The sequence below is a fragment of the Sturnira hondurensis genome, unplaced genomic scaffold, assembly GCF_014824575.4.
Source record: "Sturnira hondurensis isolate 20B ecotype Veracruz unplaced genomic scaffold, ASM1482457v3 Scaffold0021555, whole genome shotgun sequence".
Taxonomy (NCBI): Eukaryota; Metazoa; Chordata; class Mammalia; order Chiroptera; family Phyllostomidae; genus Sturnira; species Sturnira hondurensis.
Genome location: NW_028094186.1, coordinates 4,815,598 through 4,827,745, shown reverse-complemented (window position 1 = coordinate 4,827,745; position 12,148 = coordinate 4,815,598). Strand labels below are relative to the sequence as shown.

Below are 12,148 nucleotides of genomic sequence, written 5' to 3'. Positions count from 1 at the left end.
ACTCCATAAATGAAATGTATAAAATTGTTAGCAGCCACCCTTATGAGGTCCAAAAAAATTAGAAATTACTCTTCAAGTAATAAAAGTTACTGCCTAAAAGGTTGCTTTTGAAAAAGAGAAATTTTGCTTTTACATGGAAAAATTTTTTAAAATACAGTTTGTCTTACTTGAGAGAGTCCAGGGGACGATGCATGTCCCGGGGGCGTTGCCGCGAGATTTGGATGCCCCTTGTTTATTTCATGTGCCGCATAAGGGGAAGGGGTCGGGGGTCCCGGCTGTCTTGCTACCTGTGAGAAAATCAGTATTTAGGAAGAGTATTATAATCGTTACTTAGTATTAATAAATATAGCCTAACTGGCAAACTTTTTAAAATTGAAGTCTCTGTCTCACAATTTGAAGTGCCAAACTGTCCAAAGGCTTCAATTTTCAATACTGAAGCACTGAAATTCTTAGAAAAATAATAAACATGAATATTTTCATCAATTCAATAAAATTCTTGAAGCATAATCTAACACCAAAACCCCTGAAGGAAAAGACAGGCTAAATGAAAGAAGCCAGACTTGAAACTGCATAATGTACAATGCCATTTATATTACACTTTGTAAAAGGAACAGAAAAGAGAGAAAGGACTGCAAAGAGCTGAGGATAACTACAAAAAGACCAGGAGACTTGGGGGATGACGTAACTTCTGTGTCTTGATTATAGTGGGGATTGCAAGTCTCTATGTGTTTGACGAAACTTACAGAACTGTCCACTAAAAAAAAATAGGGAATTTTACTTTATACAAATTACTTTAATAAAATTAAATCCAAAAAACAGCAAGTTACCTGGAGTATAATCTCAGTTTTGTTTTGAAACAGTACATGTATATATATTTCTCTCTGTAACTGTCTACATATGTGTGTACATATATACACACATATATACATTCTCCCCAGTATATACATCATGTTAAAAAGAGTTGTAAGGAGATGCACAAAGATCTTCATAGAGAGCATTACGGCTTTCTTTTTCCCTCATTTTTATTTTCTAATATAGTTCAACAGAAAAATAACTAGCATTATATTTAAACAAAATCACATTTCCCCAGCTTTCTGCTGGCAATAAACTGCCCATCAGCCTGTGACAGATACGACACCACTTCACTCAGGCCCCTTTCTCCAGCTGAGCGACCGGTCCCAGCCGGCTCTTCTCTATCACAGTTTAACCCAGACTAGCACAGCCCTGCACGGATGGAGGGCAAGCCTGCAATCACCTAATGTTAAAGAGTCTATTCACCATAGGGTGGGGTTCTTTAATTCAGTGGCCATAAACCTTGTGATAATACAGACTTTTTCCTAGAATCTTATTTTTAATGCCTAAATACATAGAGCTATGACAAAAACCAACTATATTAAAATATGCTTGCCTACATTCATCATTCAAAGAAATAACATTCAATAAGATATTCTCTCTCCATTTTAAGTTCTTAGATTCCCCTGTAGTCTATCAAAGAGTTAAAAACTCTGCCTCAATCAAAAAAAAAAAACTGGTCTCCAAATGGCTTTAGATTTGCCTGAATTCACTCAGTCAGAAGCTGAAGAAAATTGACTCCCTGGTAACCTAACCTTAGAATCGCTTACATGGATCTAAAATATACAAACACCTAAAAGGCACAGCAGCCCTGGCTGACTGAAGCTCAGTGGATTGAGCACAGGCTGAGAACCAAAGGGTCGCCGGTTCAATTCCCAGTCAGGGCACATGCCTGGATTGCGAGCCAGGTCCCCATTGGGGTCCACATGAGAGGCAACCATACACTGATGTTTCTTTCCCCCTCCTTCTCCCTCACTTCCCCTCGCTCTAAAAATAAAGTTAAAAAAAGGTTTGAAGTAAATACCTGACACATGCACCTAATTAATTTTTCTGAATTTTTATAGTTACTAAATACATGCTTATTAAACAAATAAATAAAAAGACTGCTGATTTTACCAATCCAAAAATTAACAACACTGTCAAGGTTCTTTGGAATTTGTAGTGGGTAAAGAAATTAAACACCCTTCTATTGAATATTCAGCATCTGATATGGCAATTAAGCAACTGCAGAATGACAATGACGGACCAAGATGCTAATCCTTTACAATCTCTTGCCCACAGGATTCCTTTGACAGCCGGAATGTGCTTTGAAAAGACTTTTTAAAAATGCATGAAGTGGAAGTTAAATGTTTCCATTTCTATCAAAGCTTACAGTACAAAATGGCCTCTCTATTCATGTCACTCACTCTACAACAATACTAAATCCACATCTTGAAATAATAACACTGTTCAATTTTTCTTAAAATAATTACAACTTCATTTACCAAACAATTACTTATGACAGTGCAATTTCCTGTAACTCATTTTATTTTAAAGTGGTCCCTTATCAGTTGTTTTGTTTTTAACAACTCTACACATAATACTTTGTAAAATGATCCTGAAGGGAATATTCCAGAATTTAAAAAACGCATTTTCAAAGTTCTCTAACATTAAAAGACTTGATTACTGTTTCTACTATTTTCTCATCTCAGAAATGCAAAAGCCATTTATAGATGACATTTAATAGAACACCCTCTTTACCTTTAAGGTTAATCTTTCTTTTGAAGGAGTAAAATCAAGTGAATACATATTAAGTAATATTTTAATTAGGTATGCAATTTAACATTTAATGAGCAAATACACATTAAACATTGATAACAGGGAATCCTAACTTTCATAAATGTCATTACTTAGCAGATACCAAGATATGTGGAAAAACATACCGAGAATTTTTTATGAGAATTATATGCTAAAATACATACACACACACAATTAAATGCTTTAAAAAAGGTACTGCAAGATGGAGGGTATGTAAAATTTTGATAAGGTATCTGTCCTTTTAACGACAACATATAAAGTACCAACTGGGCTATTTCTCTGTGCTGAGCATGAGGACCGGAGGGAAAACCACACAGCACACTTGCAAGGGGAAGTCGGTCTATACCAGAACAAGGGAAAATCTCACCAGTAAGAGTCCCTTAGCTTCCTGCACTTAAAAAAAAAATTACGTTTGTATGCTCGCTGTTCTGCAAAGTAGGTCCATGGCTTTCATCAGATGATCAAAAGGTCTAATCCCCTAAAAGCTGAGTATTGTTTTTTACCTTATTTGTGAGAGTTCAACAAAAAGAAAGCAGCTTCCGACACAGCAAGTAAAATGTAGAACTTCATGTGAGCTGTGAAGTCAGATCAGCCTGTATTCAAATCACACAACTTCTCTGAGCCCCACTTCCTCACCGGTAAATGACGGTGTCATAATAAACACTGTAATATATGTAGAGCACTTAGTACAGTAGTTGGGACGCAGTAAAGCACTCAATGAATGTGTAAGAGCCACCTGAGTTCAAATCCAGCCTCTACCTACACTTCATAGCTGGATAACCGTGGGCAAGATGCTCCCGCAACTAATAAAGGGGATATAATTACACTTACACTCTATGCCTATTTTGTAAGGATTAAATGAGTTAACGTAAGTGAAGTTAACTCATTTAATGTGCTTAAAATAATGTCTGTGTATAGTAAGTGCTAAGTGTTATGATGACGAAGAAAATGTCTTATAAACTGTTTGTCATCTTCCCCATGGTCAACTCTCCTGACCAGGTTTGGTAAATTTTTATACACATTTCATGATTCATTACACTGTGCACAGTGTTCTCATAGTAGACTCCTCAAGACTTTAACTGGAATATGTTCACCTATCCCCACTTCAATTAAGATACCGTACCAAGTGTCTGCCAATCTGCTTTTTTGGCTTCTTAGAGTTCATCTGGAAACCAGTCTCTGCTGAACAGTCACAACCATGCTCCGCTCCTCCAAGTACCTCTGCCTAATGAGAACGCTGGACAGCAATGCCTTAAATGTAGCTTACTACTTACTTACATATACACGTTCTAATGTATATAGCTGTTAATGTCTTCACTTTCTAATATGGACTTAAAACAATGTTTTACCATCTCTTAAAGACAAGAACACTTAAAAACAAGGATCATAGTAACCACCACTGTTTTCCATACTATCTGACAAAGTATCTTGTGCACACAGCTATCACTCCATAGACACTTACTGAATTCGATGCGTCTCAATACCCTTAACAACTGCGCCACACCCCCACTGCTTAAGCCCCAACAGCAAGCTCAACGAGACTAGAGGTTTTTTTCAGTTTAATTTATAATACCACTGAAAAATAACTTCAGACACATTTTAAACTGTTAACTGTTAAACAGATAAACCTATTATATACTGAGAAAGAACAGCAATATAGAAAAAGATGGGTCTAATTAACAGATACATTTTTTCCACACACACACACACACACACAAAAGCAAAACTTTCTAAAGATGTGAGTACAAGGTGAGCCCAGAAAGAATAGGAAATGATGGAATATACCTAATCTTGGATGTTAACCACTTTTGCAACATTCAATCCAGGTTCACCTTTTAAAGTAACACAGGCTTAGATCCAGCCAACCACGTGACTCAGCAGTCCCACTTCTAGGTTTAGATGCAAAGAAAATGGAAACAGGACAGCAAAAAGGTGTCTGCACGTCCATGTTTACTGCAGCATTATATTCACAGTGGCCAAGACATGGAAGCAACCTAAGTGTCCACTGACAGATGATTGGCTAAAGACGTGGTGTACACACACACACACACACGTCAGAGACATTTTCAAGTCAATACACACATCTACTGCATTCTCCTAAATGACTATACTCCATAACAGAGGTATAGCTATATTCTTTTGAACTATTAATTTTAAAAGGTTAGCTTCTTAATAAAAAGAACTGTGTTACCTATTACTATTTTGAGAGCCAAACATGTATACACAAGCATAAAATGATAAGCATAACTACTTCCTTTTAACTTAATTTCAGATATGTCAATGAATATAAGTTAAAACATAAGTTCAAAAAAACTGGGAAAGGGCAGTTTTAGAAAATCACATTGAATAAAGATGCTTGATAGCACAATGATAACTGATAGAGATAAATAATATATTGGACCTATTTTAAGTGTCAAAAGAAATTTTCAGACTTCCAGCCAAGATGGAAGCACAGGTAGACACACCGTGCCTCCTTGCACAACCAAAAGAAGGACAGCAACAAATTTAAAAACAAGAAATAGCCAGAACTGCCAGAAAATCAAACTGTATAGAAGTCTGACAACCAAGGAGATGAAAAAGAAACATTCATCCAGACTGGTATGAGGGGTGGAGATGGGCAGCTGGGCAGGGAAGACTCGTGGCAAGGCTACAGCTGGAGGATGGCGGGGCGGGGCGGGGGGGGGGGGGGGGGTTGAGGCGGTGACAGCTGGCGGAGGGAGTGGGCAGTCCCACATTCCAGTGCAGATAAACCAGAAGGAATGACTGGGGAGCAAGACAGCATGGGGAAACAAAGCCTCAAACCTCTGACTACAAACACCTATGGGGGCTGAGGTGACAGAAGAAACTCCCAGCCTCACAGGAGTTCGCTGGAGAGACCCACAGGGTGCTAGAATGTATACAAACCCACCCACCTGGGAATCAGCACCAGGAGGGCCCGACTTCCTTGTGGGCACAGCAGAGAGCTGAGCAAGTGGCACTGTTTCCTCTCAGACCCCTCCCTCACATACAGCACCACAACAGAGCCACATGGGTTGCCCCACCCTGGTGCATACCTAGAGCTCCATCCCTTACTACTAACAGATGCGCTGAGACAAAATAATGTGGACTAAAAGAAAGAACAGATCAAAGCTCCAGAAAAAAAACACCTAAGTAATTAAGAAATAGCAAACATATCAGATGCAGCATTCAAAACACTGGCAATTAGGATGCTCAAAGAAATGGTTGAGTATGGTCACAAAATAGAGGAAAAGGTGAAGGCTATGCAAAGTGAAATAAAGGAAAATGTATAGGGAACCAACAGTGAAGGGAAGGAAACCGGGGCTCAAATCAACAGTCTGGACCAGAAGGAAGAAATAAACATTCAACCAGAACAGAATGAAGGAGTAAGAATTCAAAAAAATGAGGAGAAGCTCAGGAACCTCTGGGACAATTTTAAACATTCCAATATCCGAATCATACGGATGCCAGAAGGAGAAGAAGAGCAAGAAATTGAAACCGTAGTTGAAAAAATAATGAAGGAGAACTTCCTCAATCTGGCAAAGGAAACAGACTTCCAGGAAGGTCAGAGGGTCCCAAAGAAGTTGGACTCAAGGAAGTACACACCAAGGCACATCATAATTATTTACTCAGGATTAAAGACATGGAAAGAATCTTAAGAAAAAAAGACAGTTACCTACAAAGGAGTTCCCATAAGACTAGCAGCTGATTTCTCTAGACATGAACTAAAGTGGAGGGTGAAGGGGAATAAAGGGGAGGAAAAAGTAGGACAACTGTAACAGCATAATCAATAAAATATATTTAAAAAATTTCCAAAGAACTTTAAAATTAGTTGTTATTTATCATTTGTCTAATAAATTAATTTTACTCTATTTCATTTTGAGAGTCATTCCTTGGCAATCACTACCACCCCATATTATATTTTGCACATAATAGAAGGTTCTTAGTACAATGATTTGTTTTCAGTACTAGTTAATGAAATTCATTAGAGATATAAATAGTTGATAATTCACTTTCGTTTGATTTAGTAGTCAAAATAAATGACTGGCCTAATGTAGGAAACACACTCACACACCCAATCCAATAAAGTCCTGGTACTAAGGAGGCAGGAGAGTAACTGCCCACCAGAACCGTCTATAAAACATGGCATTCCGAAGCGCTTGGTCTATTTCCCAAATGCTACTTTCTCATGGGAAAAAAAAGAGGGAAATAATTTATAAAACTAAGGTGACAATAACCTATAATTACAATAATGCCTGGGTAACACTGTTAAAATTACATCATTTTGACCAAATAATTTATATGGATTTATTAAAAATAAAGCAATGTGTGTAACAATATGGCAATGGCTGACTAAAGAAAGGAAATACACAAAAACCCTGAGTATTGAGCACTTGAGCAATGATCCTTATGTCTTTTACCCCCCAACTTTCTTAGTTTTCTGTGATGTACCTTTATTACTTTATTAAAGGAAAAAGCTAACTTATTTTAATAAAATTAGACATTCAAAAAAAGTACCTTGTGTGATAAACATTTACAATAAAAACAAAAATTTTTAAAGCCACATTATTAAAATGAAAAGCAGAAGCATTTTATCTAACACCACATTAAGCTTGGTCAGGTTTTGTTTCAAACAAATAATAGTTAGTAGTTTCTTCATGTAGTTGGTCCGAATAACTGAATGATGATTACATACTGGGTCTTATCAGTTTAAATGGATTTGCTCATTCAACTTTCATAATGACCTTTGGAGAGGAATATAATGATCTCCATTTTATTACTGAGGAAGCAAACACATACAAAGTTAAGGAACTTCCTCAACGACACACACAGCTGCTATAACGAACCCCTTTAGTTTGATTCTAGAGGGGCTTAGCTGCCCGTAACCACTATACATTCTGTCACCCATGTAAACTGTAAATCCCAACTCAGTCACTAATAGAATAAATATCAGAGCATTTTTATCATTTAAATCTTATCAAGTCATGCCTATACTTCAAATCCTTCAATGGCTTCTTCCCTGCTCAGCAGGCAAGTGTCACCAGACAGTGCTAGTTCCATGCCTCCCTTCTTATGCTGTCTCCAGGGCACTGTGTTCCCATTCTGACCAGGGGTCCCCCCACCTCAAAGCCTTGGAGCCTGTGCTGCTTCTGTTTGGAAGGTTTGTGTGCTTCCTCCACACCTACAAAGGGCTAAATCCTCTTCATAGCTCAGATACCATCTAAAAGGCCATGCTCTCAGGCTTTTCACATATCTAATAAGAATTTTTCTGTTATCCAATTTATATCCTTCAAAGCACTTACTACCATTATTTTTTATTTTCATATCAATGTTTCTCTTTCAGAACCTTAAAAGTACATAGTAGATATTCTACAAATATTGGCTAGATAAAGGAATGTAAACAATTTTAAATTAAATTAATAATTTTGTCTAACATTTAAGGAAAAATCAAGTCCGAGTTTCTCCATAGTGGCAGTATGGACACTGTGGAAAGGATCATTCTTTGTCTGCGAGGCTGTCCGCTGCACTTTAGAATACTTGGCTGCAACCCTGGCCTCTTGGTCACTGAATGCCACGAGCATCTTTCCCTCCCACTCCGAGTTGTGACAGCCAAAGACGTCTCCAGATGTTGCCAAACGTCTCCCAGGGGTGGGGAGGGGAGGCGTGGGGCACAATCATTTCCAGCTGAGAACCACTGAGCTAGATGGTTCCAAATGATTGGAGAATTCTGATTTGAACATTCTATCAGTGTCCAAAATTCAGAAATTATCTAAACACCAACAAATCGTACAATATGGATAAAATGAACATATTCCTAGACACACAAAATTTACCAAGACTAAATAAGGAATAGAAAATCCGAAGATCTGTAACCAGTAAGGAGGTTGAATCACTAATCAAACATCTCCCAACAACAACAAATCTCCTAACTTGATGGTTTAACTGGTGAATTTTACCAAACATGTAAAAAATAACTAATGCCAGACTTTCTGTCAAGCTAGAGGCCGAAGGAAACATGGATCACCTCCTCACACAACCACATCAAAATCACAACTAAAATATAGAACCACCACTTAGAACGATCAGAAATCAAGTTGAATGGAAGTTCAACAACTACGGAATTAAAGAAACCTCACACATCCAGACTGGTAGGAGGGACAGAGACATGAAACAAGCTGGTCTCACATGCACATGTGGTGGATAAAAATTCGGAAGGGATATCACAAGAGTGAGGAGTCCCAGCCCCGCACCAGGCCCCCCAGGGGCCCAAGGTTCCAGCGCCAAGAAGATAGTTCTCCATAACTTCTGGCTACAAAAACCACTGGGAATTGAGTTGGTGGGGAAAAGTTGTGGAGACCCAAGCAGTTCCTCTTACAGAAGCCACACAGAGACTAACTCAGACTCACTCTCTCTGAGCTCCAGCACCAGGGTAGCAGCTTGAAAGGCAAGGCATCAGGGCAAACAGGGAGGAACTGAAGTGTCTAGTATCAAGGCGAGAGCTGAGATACAGCTTTCTCCCAGATAGAGAGGCAGGGCATAAGCCACTGTCTCTTTTGTGAACCCACCCCCGGAACACAGCCACAGAGCTGGCAGGCCAGTACCCTATCTGAGACTCCATTAACCTGGCTAACACTGTCTGCCCCACACTGGAGATCCCCGGGATTCTGTCCCACCCAAATTACAGGCCTACCCAAACTTTGTGGCTTTCCCATATGAATGGCTACTCTTGGCTCATGCTTCACAACTTCCTAAATCCACTGAAACAAGCAGCAGTCAGCCTCAGGGAGGCCCTAGCCCCTTCTTCAGGGGTCCCAGGCCCAGCACTAGCAGCAGCCAGCCTAGATTCACAGTGTGGCTTTGCCTGGGAATCTCCAAGCCCAGCACAAGTAGCAGACATCTCAGATTGCTTTATACCTGAAATAGGGTGGCCCCTGGCAGAACACAGGTGGGAACTGACCTTGGCCTGTATCACCTGTGAAACCCCAGGGCCTGTGCACCCAGTGGACAGCTACAGACCATGCCGCAGCACCACCATCCTGCCCCTGCACAACTGATTCTCCATGGACAGTAGAGGCTGGTGATAAGTGGCCACAGCCAGTCCTTGCAGCTGACTGGCCTGGGTAAATGCCTCCCACGGACCTGCCAATAGCAACCAAGGCTCAACTACAAGAGGACGATGTACTAGCCCACATGAAGGGTGCACTCGAGCACCCAGTTTGGTTGATAGGAGAGGCTGTGCCACTGGACCCAACAGGACATCTACTACATTGGGTCACACTACCAAGACAGGGAGTCATAGCAGCTCTACCTAATACATAGACACAAACACAGGGAGGCTGCCAAAATGAGGAGACAAAGAAACATGGCCCAAATGAAACAACAAAACAAATCTCCAGAAAAAGAGATAAATAAAATGGAGATAAGCAATCTATCAGATGCAGAGTTCAAAACACTGGTTATTAGGATGCTCAAGGAACTTAGTGAGGACCTCTACAGCATAAAAAATACCCAGTTAAAAACAAAGGATATACTAATTGAAATAAAGAACAATTTACAGGGAAACAACAGTAAAGTGGATGAAGCCAAGAATCAGTCAATGATTTGGAACATAAAGAAGAAAAAAACAACCCATCAGACCAACAAGAAGAAAGAAGAATCCAAAAAAGAAAAAACAAATAAGGATAATGTAACAGCCTTTTGGACAAATTCACACAGTCCAACATTCATATCATAGGGGTGCCAGAAGGAGAAAAGAAAGAGCAGGAAATTGGAAACCTGTTTGAAAAAATAATCAAACAAAAATTCCCTAATTTGGTGAAGGAAATAGACAGTAAGCGCAGGAAGCACAGAGAGTCCCAAACAAGATGGAGCAAAGAGACCCCTCCAAGGCACATCGTAATGAAAATGCCAAAGGTTAAAGATAAAGAAAATAAAGAGAGAATCTTCAAAGCAGCAAGAGAAAAGAAGTTAGACACCAACAGGGGACTTCCCATAAAATTGTCAGCTGATTTCTGAAAAGAAACTTTGCAGGCCAGCAGGGATTGGCAAGAAATAGTCAAACTCATGAAAAGCAAGGACCTATAGCCAAGATTGCTCTACCCAGCAAAGCAATCATTTAGAATCAAAGGGCAGATAAAGAGCTTCTCAGACAAGAAAAAAAAACTAAAGAAGTTCATCACCAAACCACTATCATATGAAATGTTAAAGCAACTTATTAAAAAAAAAAGATCGAAACTATGAACAATAAAATGGTAATAAATACATACCTATCAACAACTGAATCTAAAACAACTAAGCAAACAAGAAGAATAGAGACAGAATCACGTGTACAGAAAGTGTGCGGATGGCTGCCAGACGGGAGGGGGCTGTGGGGGATGGGTGAGGAGGTGAGGGGACTAAGAAGAACGAATAGGTAGTTACAGAATAGCCACGGGGATGTAAAGTCAGTGTAGGACATGGAGCGGCCATATGCATGACCCATGGACATGAACTATGGTGGGGGGTGCCAGAGGTACTGCAGGGTGCTGAGTGGAGGGCGATGAAGGGGGACAAACTGGGAGGACTGTAATAACGTCATCAATACAGTACAATTAGCTCTGGCTGGTGTAGCTCAGTGGACTGAGTGCTGGCCTGCAAACCAAAGGGTCGCATGTTCAATTCCCAGTGAAGGCACATGCCTTGGTGACAGGCCAGGTTCCCCACGTGCGGTGTGGGAAAGACAGTCAATTGATTTGTCTCTCTTATACTCATCTATCCCTCCTCCCTTTTTCTCCCTCCCTTCCCCTCTCTCTAAGAGGTAAATATATAAAATCTTTAAAAAGAATAAATAAAGTACAATTAAAACAATAATTAATAACAACCCTTCTCAAACTTTTCCAAAAAACTGAAGAGGCAACCCTTCCTAAGTCATTCTGTGAGGCCCAATTTATCCTAATGCCAAGGTCAGATAAGACTCTGTAAGGCAATTACAGACCAATACCTCCTATGAACAATGATGCAAAAACCCTTAAATACTAACAAACAGAACTCAGCAGCATGTTTAAAGAATTACACACTATTTGGGATTTATTCCTGAAATGCAAAGGTAATTCAATATTTTGAAACTGATCAATGTAATACATCACAACAATAAAATGAAGGGAAAAACCAACATGATCATTTCAAGCAATGTAGAAAAACCATCTGACAAACGTTTACATTCTCCTGTGAAAAATAAAACCCACTCAAAAAACTAGGAACAGAAGGAAACAACAACATAATAAAAGCCATCCATGAAAAACCCACAGAGAACACAATACTCAATGGTGAAAGACTGAAAGCTTTTCTTTTCTCTCAGATCAGGAACAAGGCAAGGATGCCTGTATGGCCAGTTCCATTCAACATAGCAGTGAAAATTACAGCCAGAGCAACTAGGCAAGAAAAAGAAATAAAAGACATCCTAATGTCTCAGAAATTACATTAAAAATACTGGCTTAACAGTCATAAAATCTAGTTTCTCTAA

General features: G+C 39.4%; 1 protein-coding gene across 1 annotated transcript in view; it reads right to left on the bottom strand.

Annotated features, from left to right (window-relative positions):
• The window catches only part of EIF4G3 (eukaryotic translation initiation factor 4 gamma 3), a 294,797-nt gene that overhangs the window by 186,848 nt on the left and 95,801 nt on the right, over nucleotides 1–12,148 (bottom strand). The window contains exon 3 of the mRNA XM_037032698.1: nucleotides 168–287. Within this exon, the coding sequence (XP_036888593.1) occupies nucleotides 168–287 (120 nt within the window). The remainder of the gene's footprint in view (nucleotides 1–167; nucleotides 288–12,148) is intronic.